We start from the raw sequence: 21,725 nt of genomic DNA on the forward strand, positions 1-21,725 counted from the left end.
CCCTGTTAGCCCCCTCATAAACAGTCCAATTCAGCCCCACTGTGGAGAGCTTCATTCTGAATTTCCTATTTTTGTGATGACCAACTAGTACCCAGCCTTTCCCTTCTCCTTTCTTTATTATTTTTATTAAAAATTATTTTCCCCTTGTTTGCTACGAGTTTGCCTTAATGTTTTTTTCATTTGGAACCTCCTTCCTGGATCCCACTTCACCAACAATCTGTCCATTTCTCTAGTTTGGACCTGATATTACAGAGCAGTTGGTGCTACGGTCTTCCCCTTACCCTCTCCTCCAAGATTTCTAGTGCTTCGTTTTCTCCTTCCCTATTTTCTCTTTTTTAATCCATCTCCTCCTTTTCCATCATTTCCATTTTTTCCTCCTTTTCTATTCCTTCTCCAGTCCCTCTTTCCAGGGACCAACCTTGTTGCAGGATGTTTGGTAGGACACTTTAAAAAGGCACTGAATGGCTTATTGTTTTTTCACATCTCTGTTTCTGTTTCGTTTCAGAGATTTACAAACGAGGACCACCTGGCAGTTCATAAACACAAGCATGAGATGACATTGAAATTTGGCCCAGCCCGAACTGACTCAGTCATCATTGCAGGTATTTGCTGCCCCAGAAGCCATGTGCCTTGATATCACCAGACAGTTAAGATTAATACCAGGGACCAGATGTACTGGGAGCTGTACTCCCCTTCTCCCATTAAGAGCCCTTATGTGATCTGCATTTAATCAGGAAAAAGGAACACTAAAAGCTCCCAAGTTTCTATTGTGTCCTCCACTCTCAGTTTTTAATACGATTGGGTTCTGTGGTTTTTGAGGTGGGTGTGTTGAGGTTTTGTCTTAGCTTTCTTTCAGTCTATTCCCTCCTTGCCTTCTTTTTATTAGGACTTTGGAAGATTTACAGACAAAAGACGCCTTTGACATTTCTCCCTACCCACAGTGAAGGGGTGAACAAAAGAAAGCAAGAGAGCCGACCTAGCCTGGCTACTTCTCTTCCACTGGGTGTCAGTGTCGTCTTCCCCCCACCCCCAGTAGGCAGATTGTCAGTTTGTAAATTCAACTTCCCTTTATGAACCCAGACACCATTGAGGACAAACAAGACACTTAGTCAGTGTGACTTTTCTAGGCCAATTTGGGTGACCTGGAACCTCTCACTGTTTTTTTTGGATATTGTTTTGCTTACCTATGCCATTCTCAAGGGAGCATTCTCAGCAACTCCTCTCAAACCGTGCAGCAGTTCTGTTGTGCCATTTTCACCTAGACAAACGGACAAACCAAAATGGGCTTTTTCTTTTGATACCATGAGGGGTTCTGATTTAGCCTGAGTTAAAGCAAGCTTACCCCAATGTTTAACCAGTGGGGGATTTAGTTGGTGATTATTGTATTATATCAGTTAATAACTCAGGTAAGGCACAATTTCTCTAAGTACTACTAGCCACAATGCTGCCTGAGACACAGAGAAGGAAAGAGAGAACCTCCTACCATACTTCTGTACATGAAGAAAGGGGCTTGCACTACAGATCTCCTGTTCCTTATTAATTCAGCAAGTATTTGTTGAGTATCTACTGTTTGCACCAGGCACTTTGCTGGAGCTTGTGGATTGTAATTCCTGGAAAAAGACTCGAGTTGGGGACATTGTCATTGATGATCCTTAAGAAAGCCTGGGGGAGGTCCTCGGAAAGAGTGGAGAGGGCGTAAACATATATGTAGGCAACATATACTTAAGTTTATTGTCAGGGCATGTATATATGAAAAAAATTTTTAGTATTTGCAGTCAAGTATAAGTGAATAATACAAACAATATCGATACTAAGAGAATTATTATTAAGTGAAATTGATTGGAGAAGTTTATGAAAGAGTTAAATTTGGGTCAAGGTTATCAAGTTGGAGAGGTTATTCCAAATGCATGGAAAGGCCTATGCCGCCCTTCAGCAGTGGGGAGAGAAATTGATACAGGACAATCCCAAGGAGATAAAATGTTTTCCTGTTACTCTTCACGTTCTGTTTTGGAGTGTTCGCCCCATTGCACACTTCAGCTATCCTATCTAGTCTGGTGATTCTCATATCTCTAAATTAAGACCTGGTTATCTCACATGTATTTCAGTGCCTTACTGAACACTTGCTTGGCTGTCTTTCTGTCATTCAAATCTTCATGTCAATGACTGTCAATTAGGGAACTCCTTGTCCCCTAAACCAGCGGTCCCCAACCTTTTTGGCACCAGGAACCAGTTTCATGGAAGACAATTTTTCCTCGGACCGCGGGCAGGGTGGGAGTGGGGCGGTAGGGGGAGGGTTCAGGTGGTAATGGGAGCGATGGTGAGCAGCAGATGAAGCTTTGTTCGCTCACCTGCCGCTCACCTCCTGCTGCGGCCCAGCTCCTAACAGGCTTCGAACCGGTAACGGCCCGCAGGTTGGGGACCCCTGCCCTAAATCAATTCCTCTCCTTTGTTATTCACTGATATCAGTATTATCAAAATCTTGAGTTGTTTTATTCTTTCTTCAAATTCTGACTGTTCTGTTCTTTTCTGCTCTTCCTGCCATCCACTGTCACTGTGCTTGAACTCCCCCATAGTCTCCTAGCTGGCCTCCTTGACTCGTCTCTCATTCTAATCCACCTTTCATTCTATCGAAAAGCCAGACTTCCTGAAATTCTTCTCTGCTCAAAATCTGTCATTATCTTCCTGTTTTCTCTTACTTTAAGGCTATTTACATTTGGGTTTTCAGGCTTTCTATAACCTAGCCCCATGGTGTCCACCCAACTTTATTTTATTTTATTTTATTTATTTATTTTTAAGTGTCTAGCCAGTTTATACACCACACTGGTAGTAGAATCAGGGCTGGTTCTCTTTCCACTGAATCAGGTACCTGCCTCTTTTAATATGATAATCTTCTAGGTGTGATAATAATCTTCTAGAAGTAGATTTCAACTTGATATCAGAAAATTTCTCACAGAATTCATTCAGAATGTTAGAGGCTGCCTTAGAGGTAGTGAAGTCCCCAGGACTGGAGATGGGGCTGGGAAAGGCACTGGGACATGGCTGGAGGGGCACAGGGACCATGGAGCTAATGAGGCTTAACAGTCAGGGCCCTGTACTCACATGGTTCCTTCTTAAGATCTTAGGAGGGGCCCTAACAATGTATTAACATGGTGAAATGTTTTTGTAATACTTGCAAAAATAAGATATTTTAAAATTCTTTTTTTTAAGGAGGGCCCCCCCAGAATTATATAAGTTTCAGGCCTAGATCCACTCCTAGGTAGCACAGAGTTTTGCAAAGCACTAGGCAAGGAGACCAGAGAACCTGGGTTCCAGTCATGGCACTGCTTTGGCCCAAATGGGCAGAATGGCACTTGCTCTGCTTCCCTCACAGGGGATAAAATCACAAATGTTAAATGGGCTGAAAAACATAAAATGTGAAAAAATATAAATAAGTAACATAACTTAGATTTCCTGTCTGTGTTATGGGATAATCATTGCTGCTTCTCAGGTCATTGAAGGTAACACATTAAAAAATGTGTCCTCAGGGCATTTTCCTGTCTCATTTCCCTCTGCTACAACTTCCTCTAACCCCTAGCCCCCAACACTCCGGCCACTAGAACACTCATTTGTCATCATCTGTTGCCACTTTTATATATATATATATTTTTTTTTTTTTTTTTTCTGGCCACACTGCACAGCTTGTGGGATTTCAGTTCCCCGACCAGGGATTGAACCCAGGCCCTTGGCAGTGAAGAGCGCAGAGTCCTAACCACTGGACCGCCAGGGAGTTCCTGCCACTTTTATGTATTTGTTCAGAGGGCTCCCACTGTCTGTAGTCTATCTTTGCTGGAAAAAGTCCTTATCCACAAGGCCTAGGTCTGCCAGATCCTCTACTCCTACCCCAATAATGACCTCCCTTAGCACTGTTTCTTGTTGATCTTACAAGACTAGGATTCTGAGGCCTGATGTAACACATGGCTGAGTTCTGGGGGCCCCACAAGATAATCCTCAGGAATCTTTATCTTCTGCCATCCCCGGGCTCTTAGCATCAGAGCATAGACACCTGGTTCTTGATGTATACATGATAGGGGTCACTGCGCTTATCCACTTTGCAGGAGCAGGTGTATCCCAGGATGAGGCTGCCCACAGTGGCAGCAAATAGGAACGTGATGAAGAGAATGTACATGTAGGAGTTGTCATCGCGGCCAGGTAGGCTGGCCTGCCTCTCCTCAGTCAGGTTGTCTGACCCTGGCCGGCAGAGCCAGTTGCTGTGAAGAGTGGCATTTAGAGCCTTCAACACAGTGTGCAGGCTCTCATACCAGGTCTCAGTCCCATTGGTGGTCTTCATAGCAACAGGGATTCAGGTGGGGGAAGAATCGGAGGATGCTCTCCTTCAGAAGCCTTCCTTGTTTCTCGTCCTCTCTGATCAGCCCTGTAATCTCTCTCCATTTAGGGGTACCATTCTGTAGTCCTGCCAGTGGGCAAGGCTCCCGGGGGCGCCGTCTGTTCATTGGACACCTCGCCCTGGGCTCGCGGGTGCCCCACACTGCACCCCAAGGCACTCTGCCAGCCCCTCTGCTCGGAGCCTGAGCTCAGCACTGCCTGCACCCCCTCCACTATGTGCCCCACCCAACTTTAGATGCAACTTACATCCCTAACATGGGATGTAAGTTGACCTAGAACATACCTTTTTCTCCTCATCTATATATTGGTGCCCATACCCTGCCTCTCTCTGTGCCTTCACCTGACTTACTCCTCTTATCTTCCTAATCTCCTCTCTTCTCTACCATCTGAAGCCATTCTTTAAAGGCCCAGCTCAAGTCCCGCTTCTTGAAACCTTTCCTAACTGCTGTCATTAATTTGTCTTTATTTAGTTTCTATAACAATTTTATTCTCTACTGTACATGGCACCTATTTTTTGTATACTATGATACTAACTATATATATAAATTGATTTCCTCAACTAAAAAACATACTCTTAGTTCTCTATGGCAAGAACCATGTCTTATATTTGGCCCAGGCTCCTATACGCCTATCTCTCCCCCTCCCCCAAATATACATACAAGTGTATGCATATAGCACCAAAACACAGAATGTATTCAGTAAATACCTGTTGATTTCTTTGGAATCATCAGAGCAGGCTAAGGGTTTTCTTATACATGTTTTGGCTGTTTGGCTGTTTGTTCATGAATGGGAAAAGTTTATATGAGCCTCAGACCAGAGATCCAAAAGACCCTCTTCTGCCATAGCCATGCCCTTAGCTGCCCTGTCCTCTTCCACTTGAGTCGTGACTTTTTTATGTGCCCTTACTGAAGTACTTTCTAAGCATAAGGGAATATTACCTCCACTCACCCAGAGATGGAGGGAAAGTGGCTTTATCGTTGGCCAACCAAAGCTGCCAGAGAACCTTTTAAAACTATTTTGGGAGGTAGTGGTAATTTTTCCAAACACTCTGATTCAGAAGAGGTTTTGTTTAAATAAAAAATAAATTATGTTGTTTCCATGGAAAATCCCACTGGACTATTCCCAGTTGATCATGCTAGAAGGAACGATTTTAGCCCCAGGTCTCACTCCTTAAAATATCATTTCAACATTGTTCTATCCCTATCATTCAGTTTAGTGGTTTAGAGTATGAGATGAATCCCTGAGGTGATTAGTATGTCAAGGAAAACTGTCATAATAGAGTTAGGACCAGGGAACAAGATTCAACTGACCTAAGAGAGAAAAACTAGAAAAACTGGGTGGGGAGAGAGAAGCTCAAATCTAAAATTCAGGTCGCTTAAAAAGTTCCCATGGCTTACCAAGAGACTTCCCTCTTCCCAAGGGCAGAGGCACTGTGCTGAGGAAAGATTTGTGCAGCCTCTGAGAGGATATTTTGGCTGGCAAATCTAAATCCAAATATCCTGGTTTCTCGAATTTGCTCTCAGGCCCAAGTCTCTATGAAATGAGCTCTATTGTTTGCAGTTTCCTTTTCTAGCTCATGATCTTGCTGTCTTGTTCCCCAGACCCTAGATTTGCCTGGAATGCCTTCAGAAAGTAATAGACCCTTACCTCAGTGACAACTGAAAGACAAGGCACCATTTCTTACTTGGTAGCTTTAGCAAGTAGACTCAACCATCTGATCCTCAGTTTCTTCTCCTCATCAGATTTTTTTTTTTTTTTTTTTTAATTTATTTATTTTTTATTTTTGGCTGTGTTGGGTCTTTGGTTCGTGCGAGGGCTTTCTCCAGTTGCGGCAAGTGGGGGCCACTCTTCATCGCGGTGCGGGGACCGCTCTTCATCGCGGTGCGCGGGCCTTTCACTATCGCGGCCCCTCCCGTCGCGGGGCACAGGCTCCAGAAGCGCAGGCTCAGCAGCCGTGGCTCACGGGCCCAGCCGCTCCGCGGCATGTGGGATCCTCCCAGACCAGGGCTCGAACCCGTGTCTCCTGCATTAGCAGGCAGATTCTCAACCACTGCGCCACCAGGGAAGCCCTCCTCATCAGATTTTAACGTCCATCTGCGTATACCTACTCACTTCAGACCTAGCAGGGAGTAAGTGTAAAGAGAAAATGTCACTTAACTGTACTTGATTTTCCTATCTGGAGGTTTCACAGACTCCACCTGGGTGGGCGGTTTTGTTTTGTTTGGGGGTGAGGGAGCTGAAACCAGCCTCTGGGAGAAAGGTGGTACATAGATAGTCACACAAAAACATTGTTCTGACTTCCCTCTGCTGGCCTTGAGGCAACACAGCACAGACACCCTCTGGTGGTCTAACACCAGTCTTTACTTACTAGAGCTCCATTAAAGCAAATTTGTCTGAACACAGAGATTCTCTCCAAATAGAAGAATAAAAATGTGTTCTGTATGTGCTCTCAAGTTTTAATTTCAGGTCAAAACTAAAATAGAGGTTCCTTTTCTTTTCATGTCTACAGATCAGACTCCTACTCCGACTAGATTCCTGAAGAACTGTGAAGAGGTGGGGCTCTTCAATGAACTAGCTAGCTCCTTTGAACATGAATTCAAGAAAGCTGCAGATGAGGATGAAAAAAAGGCAAGAGACGGGACTTTTGCTGAAAAACTGGTAGTGTTCAGATCTAGGCAACTTTCATTGTGCCCTGGGATAATTAATAATTAAGCAAGTTAATAATTAATTAATTTGCTTAATTGGTTAAAGCACAAGATTATGGGCTTGGTTCTGTAGAACCAGATAGTACTCACAGATCCTCGTCAGCCATTCAGGTCTTTAGGTGGTCCAGATGATGGACCAGCACAAGTATTGGATCTTCATCAAAAATCAGTCTTCTTGCCCTTCCAGTGGAGCATTGTTCAGTAATCTATTTTTTAATTATTTTTGTTCTGAATATGTTGAAGATGTTAAAAAAGATTATAAATTACTCAGATTTTGTTAGATAACATCTTTTTTGCTAAATCCCACTCTTTTCTGAGCTAATCAGTCTTCTCACCTGGACTGTTTTACTCAATCAGCCAATCAATAAACATTTATTGAATTTCGACTCTTCTTTGTTTCAGTGTATATTGCTCTTACCTTCAAGTAGCTCTCTAGTAATATTCAAGACATTAAGCTTAAGGAAGGATGTTCTTAAAGCCTTTCAAAGGATATCAACCAGGATGATGAAAGAACTAGAAATTAGGTCACTTTGTGAACATTTAAAGAAACTGAGGACGTTTTGCTTGGCAAAGAAATTTTATTGGAACAAAATTGCAGTCTTCAAACATTGCTAGTTGAAGAGCTTTCATGTAAAAAAGGGGTTAAACTTAATATTCTCTGTGCCCCAGGGGTAGAAATAGGACCAGGATAGGAAGCTATCACAAAGTGTGTTCAATTATATGTAGGCCACTTAGTATAGATATTGTAGAGAGGATTAAAATATTGGAATCACTTTAGATTCTGAGGTGCTGTGATTCTGATTTTAACCTTTATATTCAAGACCCCTAGACAATCCTTTAGTGTGGAAGAGAGGAAATAGTTCAAGAAGCAGAGTCAAAGAAAAATAATTCCCATGGAATAAGGGGTTTTGGAAAAAAAGGAAATTGAGAAGGTCAAAGTTTACTTTAGAATTAGAATTCTGGGTTATTAGTCACTACGTAAAATCATGTCTGTGTTCCATAATAATTCAGAAAAAAATTCCAGTATCTCTGTCTCAAAACATATATACATTAACACATGTACCTCCCATAATTGCATGGTACAGTGAGGCATGGAATCCCATCAGAATATAGGAAAGCCAAGACATAAGAAAAAATTTCCAGGAGGAGCTCTTTCCCTCTTAAGAGGGAGATAGCAGATAAATCAAGAGAGTTTGTGCGTGATTTTTTCATCCATCTTAAATTATAAGAATGAAGTTTTCTTATCACTGGGGGTCTTTCCAAGTTCCATAGCTTTTCTGTGATCTTCATTTCGTGCTGTCTCCTGCAAACTAAAAGAAAGTGCGGAAACACAGTGGCATATATTTGTAGTTCTCCTTTCAAACAGCAGAACTAGCCACAGTGTGCTTGTCCTTCTTTTTCTTCAGAGACCCAGGTCCCTCATCAATCAGTTGCTTCAACCTATGTGGTATAATTTTATTTTACAGTTTCCTTACCTCATCCCCCCCTGTCATTTCTCCCTCCCCCCAAACAAAGAAATCAGTCAAATTGTTTCCACCAGGGTGTGAAGGATTTTAAATCAAACTCATTTTAGGCAAATTCAAGAAAATTAACCTCCTTTTAAGGCTCCAAGTCTTTTCCACTTCCATTTTAGCTCACTTGACACAGGAAGCCATTCATAGTTAGGCCTCTACTCATTGGGCATCTCTCAGTGTTTCTCCCTGCTGGGTCAGGGGTGGTCTTCACGTCTACTTGATGAGAAGCACAGGCTCAGTGGAAAATTGTCTCCAGGAGTGTTTAATGAGCCCCAAACTTTTATGAACCACAGCTTTTCTAGGAGATTCCTCTAGGAGATTTTAAACTTGTGATTGTATTTACTTAGAGTCCTCTCCTTCCTACCACCCTCTGACTTCAGGGATCTGAGAATTAGCCCAACTGGACCTGACATGTATGTAGAAAAAATGAGGGCAGAAATGCAACCATCTTTGCTGTTGCTCATCCTTATCAGATTGGAGAGAAAGAACCGTTACCACTACATTACCATGTAGTAGACACTAGATTATCTTCAGTTTGCTCAAATACCAAGATTTCTAGTGATTAAGATAGCAAGGGATAAATTAAAGCTCCTCTTTCACCAAGAAGCCTAGGATATGGGAAGAATAGAACAAAGGACCCACTTTGTCATGAAACTGAACTGCAGTGCCAGCTCTCCTATTGTGGCGCAGTATCAGGGTCATCTCAGATGGTTTATTGTTCTCTTCAAAGCCATTTATGGCTCCACAGTTCTGTGAGTTGATTGCACCACAGCCAGAAAAGTACTCTTTCCCTTCTGGTTTTCTCCAGTCCTGCTCCTGGGACCAAGTTCTAATTTCTTTCACTGATCACATGATCAGCCTTTCCTTTCTTTGTTGCCCCAAACCCCCATCTTCCTAACCTCTAGCCTCTAGCACCAGATTTTGGGGTGAGAACACCATCAAGCATGGAGAGTTCCCCAGAAAAGATATTTCCTGTCTTGTTGACAGTACTTTAATAGCCAATTTGATTTGTTTTGCTTTTGGTGATTGGGTAACCTAGTCATTCTGATCGGCAGAAAAAATGTTCACAGCTCTCTAGTAGCCAGTGGAGCTGGTTGGGAATAGGAAGGCACTGGATTCAGGAATCGTACTTTCCTGAAAAATAATATAGTCATAGTATTTGCATGGATAAATGACATCTTTTTAAATTTTCTACTTTCAGGGCCTTTATAAGCATTTTAATTTTTTTTTTTCCTTTCGGAATCTTTATAAGTGTTTACCCATGGTGAGGCAGATATAACTTCATTTTATCGGAGGGAAACAGAAGCCCTGAGAAGTTAAAGGATTTGGCCAGAGTTGTACATAAAACCTGGGCTCCACATTTCCTTGACTTTCAGTTTGGTGCTTTGACCAAGGACTGAACTTCTTAGAAGTGTATTCCCTCATCTTTTAACTGGGAAGATATAGCTTTAACTTGAAGGGAATCCATGGGGTTGAACTATGCTCATTTCTCTCTTTTAGCAGGCTGCTTCTGGGCCCCTTGACATGTCTCTGCCTTCTACACCAGACATCAAAATCAAAGAAGAAGAGCCAGTGGAGGTAGACTCATCCCCACCTGACAGTCCTGCCTCTAGCCCCTGCTCCCCACCACTCAAGGAGAAGGTAAAACTCTACCAAGAGTCATCTCAAATGTTAATTAATAGATGAAGTTTTGATGCGTTAGTTGTATAAATATTGTGTGATACAGGAGGATTGATTATATATAAATAAATGTTAATTGTTTAGAAGATTTATATAATTACACCTATTCTCTGACCTAGCAACTCCACTTCTAAGTCTGTATGGAAGAGAAATTAGTGCATATGTCCACCAAAAGAAGTATATAAGAAAGTTCACAGCAGTTGTATTCGTAATAGTCAAAAAACTGGAAGCAGTCCAAATGTCCATCAACAAGACTTGTTACATATATAAAAAGTCATTTAGTTTTATTTTATCCTTTAGATTAACGTACTTTATGTATGTTGTACTACTTCAATTGATAAGTGGAAAAGAAAAATCACATAATTCATAAATTGAACATTAAACAATTTAGAAAAAAAGTCTTCCCAGAGGGAAGTTTTCTAGTGATTCAAAGGGAGTATCTATCAGGATTCTGATTATTATTTTTTTTAAAGGAAACTTTTTGTGAAGTATTATTTTTTATAAATTTATTGAAATATGACACACATACAGAAAAGCACATAAATTGTAAGTATACAGCTTACTGAATTTTCACAAAGTTTACAGCTTATGTAACCAACACCTTGATAATTTCATCATAACCTCAGAAGCCCCATCAAACCTCCTTCCAGTCTCTGCTGTGCTACCAGTGGTTATTAACTTTAATATCCACTGTAGATAGAGCAGCTGTACCTCGTCTTACCTCCCTCCAAAATTGGTTTGCTAACATCTCAAAGCTACCCTCTCCATAAACATTACAACTGTACCCTCCCTCCTCTTTTCATCAGCAGCCAGGTCCTAGAGGCTGTTTAGAGATGTTTTCAGGGCCACTGTAGCCACTGGCAATGTAAGGTCCTTACAACTTAACAGTGGGAAGCAGTTTGTTTTATCACAATATGATCATTATTCAAACTTCCGTAGCCCTTTTTTTAAGAGGTCTATAGGAGACGTTGGGTTAAGACCAATTGGGTTGCCTTATCACCAGTCTTATACCTGTCTTTTCCCATTAGAGATCAGTGGACACTTGAGCATCAAGTTTAGAATGAGAGTATCTAGATCATGAAAAATTATAACACTCCTGGGACTTACCGGGCGGTCCAGTGTTTAAGACTCCACGCTTCCACTGCAGATCCCTGGTTGGGGAACTAAGATCCCACATGCTGCACGGCATGGTCCCCTGCCAAAAAAAATTATAACACTCCTTAGAATTTATATGGTACTCTAGTGCTTCTACAGAAATTTCACGTGATCTGCCAACTGTCATCTCACTCATATAGCCATCATCCCTGAAAGGGAGATGGCCAAAAGGTCTTAACTCAGCATTCCTACTGAATGAGTGAGTGAGGTATGGGTCCATGATCACGATGGAATCAGGTCATGATTTACATGAGTAGTCCAAGTGCTCTTTCCAATAAATTTATACTAGATTTTACCAGCTATGTATTTTCATATAAGCAGTCCCTTAAAGCATTTTGTAATCTGTTGGTGTCTTCTCCCCAGGATGTTGCCCCAAAGCCTGTTGTGATCTCTACGCCCACACCTACCATTGTACGCCCTGGCTCCCTGCCTCTCCACTTGGGCTATGATCCACTTCACCCAACCCTTCCTTCCCCAACCTCCGTCATCACACAGGCTCCACCATCCAACAGGCAACTGGGGTGAGTAAAGAGAGCAGGGAGAAACAGTGAAGCCTGAATGTCATTCCTCTGTGTGAAATTATTTGATTAAATAGAGACTGTTTCTGAATACTCAAGGAAAACAAGTCACTGAGATTGTCTCTCAACATAAATTTTTCACCCCATAAACAGAATCTTCATTACCTTTTTAGTAGACAAGCAAGAATTTATTTGGGGGTGTACTGCCTTAATTTGGAGGTTTAATACTTCTTCGATCTAAAAGAAGAATCCTTAGAACTTTAGGAAGTTCATTATAGTGGTGGAGGTCACACAGGGAAGTATATATTTAGTTCTTGGCCTCAATCATGTGGATGTTTGTGGAGGCACTACTGAATGAGGCGCTGAAACCCATTAAGTCACCTTTTTTAAGTCTGGTTGTTCCCCTCAGTCCCAGTTAGGGTTCATGGTCTTTGCTATTCCTACTTTTGTCTTCACTCCCAGCATGGCCCATACAGATTTCCTAATGGGATGACTTAAGATCCTGTCCCCAGGTACCCATGGGTTAAGAGGTTGTTGTCAGGCTTCAGCCTCTTAAAGTTTATTGTTCTCTAGACCCACTAAGAAAAATACAAAGGGATGGCTTCTTTCTTAGACAGAGTAGAGCAAAACGTGGAAAGGAACAGGAGGAACTTACTCAGATTTGGCTATCATATGACATAATTCAGCTTTGCAAAATGGCAGCTTTGGTCGAAGTATTCCTTGCCTAAGGCAAGACAGAATTTATACATGCCAGTGGTAGGGATGTTTATTTAATTGTTCTAAACTCTTAATAGGATTAGCTTCCCACTCACTTGAATTCAGTGGTGCATTTAATTTGCAAGGTGTAAAGATCTTGCGATTTCTCTCCATCTATAAGGTAAGGTAAGTAGCATTCCCTGCTTTATCCACCTTCATGAGGGTGCCAAGATTTTACAACGCTACTAGAAAAGACTGGGAAATCTGCTGTAATTATAGGATGAGGATCATTGGCAAAAGGGTCTGTATTATGAGCATTTCACTTCATATTTCCTCTAGGTCTCCCACTGGCTCCCTCCCTCTCGTCATGCATCTTGCTAATGGACAGACCATGCCTGTGCTGCCAGGGCCTCCGGTACAGATGCCTTCTGTTATATCGGTGAGCTCTGAAGTTGGGGCAGGCAACCCTACCAAGACACTAACCCCTCCCTTCCACCTGAATGCTCATAAACACACATGAGCCCCAGGGAAACGTGGGCTCTGGTCTGTAGCAGTTGAACATGGCAGCCTGCCATACTCTTCACTAACCTCTGCCAATCCAGCACTATGGAACAGTAAACAAAGGCTCATCTGGACAATTGGCTCCTGGTCTAAGAATTGATTTTGCCAGCCTGCTGATTGGTTGATTTCACTTGGTACTAAGTACCTCACAAATTGCCCACCACTTTCCTCAAGATACAGCCTCAGCCTTTCCCATAGAAATTGTCATAGCACTGAAGGATTAAGATCCCCTATCCTGTGGTGCTCCATGGGGGATGGTATTTCCCAGGCTGTTTCTGCATGCCCTATGGGCAGGTTGCATAGAACAGGCCCTAATGTGCCAATCTCAAAAGCACTTCATTTGGGGAAGCTGTTGCCCCACTAATAGCATTATGTTCCCTTCTGGTTTTTCTTCCTTCTCTTGATCCAGCTGGCCAGACCTGTGTCTATGGTGCCCAACATTCCTGGTATCCCTGGCCCACCAGTTAACAGCAGTGGTTCCATTTCTCCCTCTGGCCACCCTATGCCATCAGAAGCCAAGATGGTGAGTACATCCCAGCCTGGGGCAATGCTGGCCCTTCTGAAAGAAGTGGTATCTTCTGGGGCTTGCAGAGCTAAAGACCCACCCAGTTGTGGCGTCTGGAGAAGAAAAGACCCTGATTCATGACTCCTATCTCTTCTCTTCCACCTTTAGAGCCTGGTACATAGACCATGGCAGTGAAAAGAAGCAGCACAGATTGTTTGGAGTGGAACTCTTGCTGTTTCAGTTCCAGGGTGACAGATGGAGGGGTGGATGAGTGGGCAGGAGAGCTGGCCAGGAGGTGAATAACTGCGTAATAACCAGCCCCTGGCCAGGTTCCAGGAGAGAGCTTTCATCTGGACTCTATAGCTTCAGCAACCCCCTCCCTCCAACTGTGCCCAGGATGATAGTGAGGGGACAGAGTAGGTATTTTAGGGATCATGTGCACATTCTCTCTCTCTGTCATTTTCTTTTAATCCCTCTGTTAAGGGAAAACCAGTGTGGGAATTTTAGTTGTCTGTAACATCAGTAATAAAATCTAAGCCCACTCTTCTCACCCTTGATAGAATCTCACCCTTGACAAGCTATTTTTTCTTATCTTTTCCTACAGAGACTAAAAGCTACCCTAACCCACCAAGTCTCCTCAATCAATGGTGGCTGTGGAATGGTGGTGGGGACTGCCAGCACCATGGTGACAGCCCGTCCAGAGCAAAGCCAGATCCTCATCCAGCACCCTGACGCCCCATCCCCTGCCCAGCCACAGGTCAGTTAGACCCTTGGATGGGGGAACCAGCTGTGTCACCATTACTCTTTAAGTCATATCTGTTTTTCAAGGAGCAAGAAAATGAAAGAAGAGTGGATTTCAGCATTCTGGGCATCTACCTGCACTTTGGTTCTTGTTGACAGTTTGAAAGTAGCAAAATGCACTATTCTTTATCCATCCTTGGGTTGTACCAAATGCAAACAGACTGGATAATGCAGAACTGTCACAGAGGAGGTCTCAGTTTTTGTTTTCTGCTTTTTGGTTATTTCCAGATGTGAATGCTGTATCTGCAGAACCCTCTAAAATGTGACAGAACCTCACTTCAACCCACTTTGTACATCAAAGGAGGCTTCCCCTAGTCTCTCCTATCTTAGGTCTTACCCCACACCCGCCTAAAAAAACTTACCTGATTAGATTTATAGCAAAAATCAGATAATAACAATATATTAGGGACTTCCCTGGTGATGCAGTGGTTAAGAATCCACCTGCCAATGCAGGGGACACGGGTTCGAGCCCTGGTCCAGGAAGATCCCACATGCTGCAGAGCAACTAAGCCTGTGCACGACAGCTACTAAGCCTGCGCTCGGGAGCCCACGAGCCACAGCTACTGAGCCCGCACGCCAAGACTACTGAAGCACGTGCGCCTAGAGCCCGCGTGCTGCAACTACTTAGCCCACGCGCCGCAACCACTGAAGCCCACGCACTCTAGGGCCCACGTGCCACAACTGCTGAAGCCCGCACGCCTAGAGCCCATGCTCCGCAACAAAGAAGCCACCGCAATGAGAAGCCCGCACACCGCAACGAAGAGTAGCCCCCGCTCGCCACAACTAAAGAAAGCCTGCACGTAGCAATGAAGACCCAACACAGCCAAAAAAAAAAAGAAAAAAGAAAAACAGTATATTAATAAAATGAATAAAATGTGATATCACAGTATTAAGATGGCTCAGTAAACAAATACCCCCAAAAAACACTTTTTCCTTATCAATTGAATGTCTTTTTATTAGGAGAAATTAAAGTCTTAAAAAAGCCAGAGGGATCCCATTTAGAAGCCCAACTCTTTTTTTCAAGGAGGCCTCAGTTTTACTAATTTTCTTTGAAAACTGAATAGGCCTCAGTTTTCATATTGTCTGTACTGGTTAGGTGACAACAACCTGAGATCAGTTTCTAGAGTTACATCTTTTGCCCATCCCCTTTTCCTGATGTCACCACCTGCTTTATCAGTTACCACCACATGTCCTAACATTTAATGACCATATGCTGCCTTAAAGCTTGGCCAACAACAAAAGCTTTCATCTGAGTTTTCTTGTTGGAAGCTAAGCCTGCCCACCCTCCTGTAACCCCTTCTAATTCCAGTCCCTTCTGGAAATGGTAAAGCAGTAGCCCCCTTGCCCAAGTTGTGCTGCTTCCCCTCTTGAGGAAATGACATGACTTATTTTTTAGTTACCACTAATTCCTTTCCTTCTTAGTCTTCCTGTCTTTCTCTTGGTCTGTTCTTTTACCTCCATTCCCTGCACGTCTTGTTGAGTTGCCTATGAGAGAATAGGAACCCATCATTTCCTTTTCCCCATTCTCCTCCTCAAGCGCCAATCTTTACATGTGCTCCAGTGAGCTCAGGACAAAGAGGAAATTGAAAATCACAGGAGAATTTGTGTAAACTTCCCTTAGTACAGTGAGAAGCAATGACCCCAAGGCCTGTAGCTCATAAAAATAAGTTTGAAATTTCCTCTCCACTTTTTTTCTTTTAGGAGAGAGAATATTAATCTGAATAAATAAAATGATCTCTTCATTATCTATGTTAATGGAGAGCATGATTCAGTAGGGCCTGAAGTAGAAAAAGATTCTGTTTTCTTATAAGCTTATGCTTATTCTCGTGCAACTAACGTGAGCTTTGGCATTTGGGAACTACCAATATAGATGTTCTCTAATAGCAACAGATTCAGGAAGAATTTATTTTTGGCATTGTTTCACATTACATAGTTTATTTTATACAGATGGTTGACCTTTCTATATTTTAATTTTGACCGTTATTATAAAATTGGTCTATCTTCTTTGAATACATACCAGCTAACAGAAAAGGAAGATGATTCAAAAGTGCTTTAGAGACAGGAGACATCAGCCTGAAGTTTAAAAACAAAAGACAGTCTTAAATCGCCAATTTGTAAAGGGATTAAAAAATGTTTTTCTCTTTAAAAACAGAACAAAGAAGGCAGGAAGGGGGGGCGTTGCTGAGGATGATTAATAACTGATTTAAATAAAAAGAATATATTGGGAGTTCCCTGGCGGCCTAGTGGTTAGGATTCTGGGCTTTCACTGCTGTGGCCTGGATTCAATCCCTGGTCGGGGAACTGAGATCCTGCAAGCCGTGCGGTGTGGCCAAAAAAAAAAAAAGAATATACTAATTCATATATCTCCATGATAGCTCATATCTCACTGATACTAAAATCTTTTCTCCTTTTCTGAAACTTGTAGCACACAGTTATTTGTATATATTGCTTGACCAGAAAGGTGATTCTCCAATTTTTTATTCCATAGTCTCCCTAAAATTTCCCCTGACACCTCCCTTGATTATAATTTCCCTGCCTACAAGATTTCCTGTTAAGAAACAAAAAGTGATCCTAGTTTCATTTTGTCTGTCTGTCTCAGAAATAATCAGAGTATGGAACTGAGAAGACTGAAAGAAAACAGAGGCAGAATGAGGAACTACTACAGAAGAGAAGCTAAGGGACATAGTGATGAGACTTGCTGTGGTTACAGAGACTGGTACATACTTTTACCAGATCTTTGCCAGAGCTTACGTCAGGTTTAGTTTGGAAAGGACTGACATTCCCTTCAAGTAACTCCTCTTCCTTCTGGGCAACAGGTCTCACCAGCCCAACCCACTCCTAGTACCGGAGGGCGACGTCGGCGCACGGTGGATGAAGATCCAGATGAGCGGCGGCAGCGCTTTCTGGAGCGCAACCGGGCCGCAGCCTCGCGCTGCCGTCAAAAGCGGAAGCTGTGGGTGTCCTCCCTAGAGAAGAAGGCTGAGGAACTCACGTCTCAGAACATTCAGCTGAGTGTGAGTGTGTCCTGGGTGATTATTAGGATTGTTGAATCTGGAAAGTGAGATTGAATCAGGAAAAAGTGGGACGTTATAATACAAGACGATAATTCTTTAAATTAAGACTGATCCAGAACATATGCCAGGGAGAATGCAGAAAGAATGTCTTAACAGTCAGAGTTGAAACCTCTTCCCCGGGGACTGGAAAGGACACTCACCACTACTCCCAAATCTGCTACTAGAATGAGTCATCCATAGACCAGTTTGGATGAAGGGAATTAGATTAAGTGCCCCAGGGTGCTCTTTTTAAGTCATCAGTAGAATCTGACAGGGGTAGTGGAACACCCAAAGGGAAAGTATTTGCCCAGGTAACGCAGCTTAATAAAAGAAAGAAAAAGCCACGCAAACACAAATAGAACGGTTATAATACAGATATTTTCTTATTTATTTATTTTTGGCTGTGCTGGGTCTTCTTTGCTGCGCGTGGGGCTTTCTCTAGTTGCGGTGAGCGGGAGCTACTCTTCCTTGTGCGTGGGCTTCTCATTGCAGTGGCTTCTCTTGTTGCAGAGCATGGGCTCTAGGCGTGCAGGCTTTAGTAGTTGCAGAATGCGGGCTCAGTAGTTGTGGCTCGCGGGCTCTAGAGTGTGGGCTCAGTAATTGTGGTGTACGGGCTTAGTTGCTCCACGGCATGTGGGATCTTCCCGCGCGGCATATGGGATCTTCCCAGACCAGGGCTTGAACCCGTGTCCCCTGCATTGGCAGGTGGATTCTTAACCCCTGAACCACCAGGGAAGTCCCCAGATATTTTCTTGAACATTATTTTCCCTTCTTCTGATTATTTGTTAAAATATTCCATTACAAAGGTAATATATTTATATAACATATATATAACATACACATACATACACACACAGAGGTACAGATTAAAAATAAAGTCTCTCTTCAACATGTCTTTCCTAGTCTCATTCTCTTCCTTGTAGATAAGTTTGGTGTGTACCTACCAGACATGTATGTATTTCTAATACTTTTTCATTTATAGCTTTTGTGGGGGAGTCAGGGAGGGACTGTCTGTTGTAACATAAAACAGTATCTCCTGGAGATCTAGCCATGTATACAGAGGACCTACCTCATGTTTGTAAATAGCTGTACAGTGTAGCATTCTATAGTGTAAGTTATGTTATAAGGTATGGATATTTATAATGTTTCTAATTTTTTGCCAGAACAGCAGTGCTGCAGTGTACATTGTATGCACTTGAGTAGATAGCTCTGTTAAATAGACTCCTGGAAGTTAGCTTTCTTAATCAAAGGACATATGCATTATTAATTTTGGTGTAATCATATTTATCCTAAATAGGAGTAATTTTTCTATTTAAAATCCCTACTATCACTGTAAGCAGCTCCTGTCATTGAATTCGTGGCTGTATTGGCCCTGGGCCGTCTGAAGCCTTGCTGGATCTTTCCCAGATTTGAGGGAGAAAATCCAGACAGCATTCTGTCCTCACTTTGGGCATAGCTACGGGGGGTTCAAGAGTGGAGCATAAATTTTCTTCATATTCTTTTCTTCCCTCCCTCCTCAGAATGAAGTCACATTACTACGCAATGAGGTGGCTCAATTGAAACAGCTGCTGTTAGCTCATAAAGACTGCCCAGTCACAGCACTACAGAAAAAGACCCAAGGCTACTTAGGTGAGTGGCTCACAACCTAAGCAAGGTCAGTCAGTCAGCACACTGCATGTAATGAGTGTCTCAACTCTATAATTTTATAACCCCATTCTGAATGTTCTGGGGGGCCCAGATTGACGAGTGAACAGCCTTTGTGGAACAACCAGTCTTATCAAAAAAATTTTTGAGAACAATATAGTTATCCTAATTATCTATTGTAGTTAGAGAAAAAGGGTAGCAATATGTATTGGGTACCTACTTTGTGTGAGGCACTCAACCATCTTCCCAGTTCTCTCATGAAATAGATATTACCTGCGTTTACACACGAGAAAACTGCACTCAGATTAGTCACTTACCTGAAGTTACACAGTTGGTGAATTGGCAGAGCCAAGATTCACATCCAGCTCTTCTTATTCCAAAGTCACTGTCTTGGCCTCAAGAGGATATAACAGCAGATGATACATTGGGGTTTCTTAAGCATTGAGATTTGGTGGTACATTTTATCTTTCTAATGATGGGCTAATGTTGGTTTCAGTTTGTAATCTGTGAGCACAAATAATATAGTGCTAGGAAGAGCTGGTCACAGAGTCATGCTCAGGATAAGCACAATCCTGAAATTAAAATTACTGTGAATAATTTGCTTATGGACAGTAAAAGCTAATAAATCATTTTCCTTTACAAATTAAATAAATTCATCGAAATGTTGGCTATCAAATTTTGATATATTGAATTATTTTTCCACTAATGTCTTTATCATTTCAGAGATGTGTTCCCGTAGGAAAAGAGTAACCACATCACCAATTTTAAACATCTCTATTTAAATTTTAATTTTACTGTGTACTTCAGGGTACATGCATTCATTAGGCAGATATTGATTGAGCCTGTTCTGTGCCAGGCACTGTTTTACATGCTGAGGACATAATAGGGAACCAAATAGATTAGATTGAAGTCCCTGCCCGTGAGGGGCTTATATTTTAGTAGGTGAGACAGACAATAAACTAGATAAATAGGTACAATATATATAGTATGTTAGATAAGAATAAATGCTTGGAAGACAAAAATAAAACAAGAAAGAGGAATATGAAATGTTAGCAGCAGGGTTGAAATTTTAGATGAGGTGTCTTTTGACTGAAGACCTTAAGGAAGTGAGGGAGCTAGCCATGCATTAATATGGGAGAAAAGTACTGCAAGCAGGAGGAACAGCAAATGCAAAGACCCAAAGTGGGAGCGTGTCTGGCACATTTTAGGAACACCAAGGAGGCTAGTGTGGCTGGATTGGAGAGAATGGGGAATGGAGACTATTTGGAGATGAGGTAGGGGAGGTAATGGAAGCATTTTCCTTTAGGGCCTCATTGGTCATAGTGAGGACCTTAGCTTTTACTGTACTTTGGGGATCATTAGACGGTTTTCAGTAGAATAGTGACATGGCTGATCTGACTTATTTTTAACAGGGTCACTCTGTTAGAGAGTGAGGAATGCATGGGCAGAAGCAGGCAGTCCACTTGGTGGGGGGCGGCTATCACAATCATATGAGCAAGAGGTGATGGAGCCTTGGACTGGATGGCAGTAGTGAAAGTGGTGAGAAGGGATTTAATTCAGGATATATTTCGAAGTTAGAGTGACAAGGTTTGATGATGGCCAGATGGGGCAGTATATGTGAGGAAAAAGAAGAATCAAAAATTGCACCAAAGGTTTTGGCCTGAGTGACTGCAGGAACGGAGATGCCATTGATTGAGATAGGGGAAAGTGTAGGAAGAAATGGATTGGGTGGTATATCGGGAGCTCAGGTTTGGAAGCCTCTTAGGCTTGCAGGTGGAGCTGTCAAGCAGGCAGCTGGTTGTATGGGTCTGCAGTTCAGAGGAAAGGCTGAAGGTACAACTTTGGGAGTCAGCAGAATATGGATAGTTTTTAAAGCCATGAAACTGGATGAAATGTTATTGTCAAAGAGAGCACATAGGTAGAAAAAGAGAAGTTCCAGGACTGAGCCCTGGGTACTCCAATATTTAGAGGTCAGAGAGATGAGAAGGGACCCACAAGAGAGACTGAGAATGAGTAGCCAAGCAGGTAGGAGGAAAACCAGCTGAGTAGCTGAGTGTGGTGTTCTGTAAGCCAAGATAAGAAAGTGTTTCAGGAAGTTTAGTGATCAACTATTTCAATCCTTTTGATGGGCTAAGGATGACAAGGACTGAGTATTTATCAGTATGAAGTCTATATACAGTAAGGTTTCTATTCAGTCCCTACAAGAACTCTGACAGATAGTCAATCTTTGAAATTACTTATTTGTTACAGCAAAGATGTATTTAGTTCCTACTGTGTGGTATGGACATAGTGGTAGGTACCTGACATAAGACAAATGAGACACTCTCTTATCTCTGAGAGACTCATAGGGTTATGAGGAGATAAACATGTCAACCCATGGGTAAGGTAAGCACAGATATCCCAAAGAGCCCCTAGACTGGGAACTTCCTGAGGACAAGGAGTCTGTCTATTCTTTATGTACCCTAATGCCTGGCACACGGGCAATACTCAGTAAATATTTGATGAATAAA

General features: G+C 42.4%; 2 protein-coding genes across 6 annotated transcripts in view; one reads left to right on the forward strand and one right to left on the reverse strand.

Moving 5' to 3' along the window:
* The window catches only part of LOC103017265 (cyclic AMP-dependent transcription factor ATF-7), a 91,703-nt gene that overhangs the window by 63,761 nt on the left and 6,217 nt on the right, over positions 1-21,725 (forward strand). For 3 of the 5 annotated variants that reach the window (XM_007179474.3, XM_007179473.3, XM_057556266.1), the window contains exons 3-11: positions 506-602; positions 6,893-7,011; positions 10,103-10,243; positions 11,801-11,958; positions 12,991-13,090; positions 13,622-13,735; positions 14,322-14,474; positions 17,335-17,532; positions 19,092-19,200. In XM_007179474.3, the coding sequence (XP_007179536.1) occupies positions 506-602; positions 6,893-7,011; positions 10,103-10,243; positions 11,801-11,958; positions 12,991-13,090; positions 13,622-13,735; positions 14,322-14,474; positions 17,335-17,532; positions 19,092-19,200 (1,189 nt within the window). The remainder of the gene's footprint in view (positions 1-505; positions 603-6,892; positions 7,012-10,102; positions 10,244-11,800; positions 11,959-12,990; positions 13,091-13,621; positions 13,736-14,321; positions 14,475-17,334; positions 17,533-19,091; positions 19,201-21,725) is intronic. The other 2 variants (XM_057556265.1, XM_028165773.2) reach the window with 2 other exon arrangements.
* LOC103016986 (potassium voltage-gated channel subfamily E member 3-like) lies at positions 4,028-4,327 on the reverse strand. The gene has a single exon (XM_007179472.1). It carries the CDS (start codon positions 4,325-4,327, stop codon positions 4,028-4,030), a length of 300 nt encoding a protein of 99 aa, XP_007179534.1.

The sequence above is a fragment of the Balaenoptera acutorostrata genome, chromosome 11 (assembly GCF_949987535.1).
Source record: "Balaenoptera acutorostrata chromosome 11, mBalAcu1.1, whole genome shotgun sequence".
Lineage (NCBI taxonomy): Eukaryota > Metazoa > Chordata > Mammalia > Artiodactyla > Balaenopteridae > Balaenoptera > Balaenoptera acutorostrata.

What these genes read in the sequence shown, in the direction of transcription:
- LOC103016986 (XM_007179472.1), bottom strand. Translation starts at nt 4,327, where the DNA reads ATGAAGACCACCAATGGGACTGAGACCTGGTATGAGAGCCTGCACACT.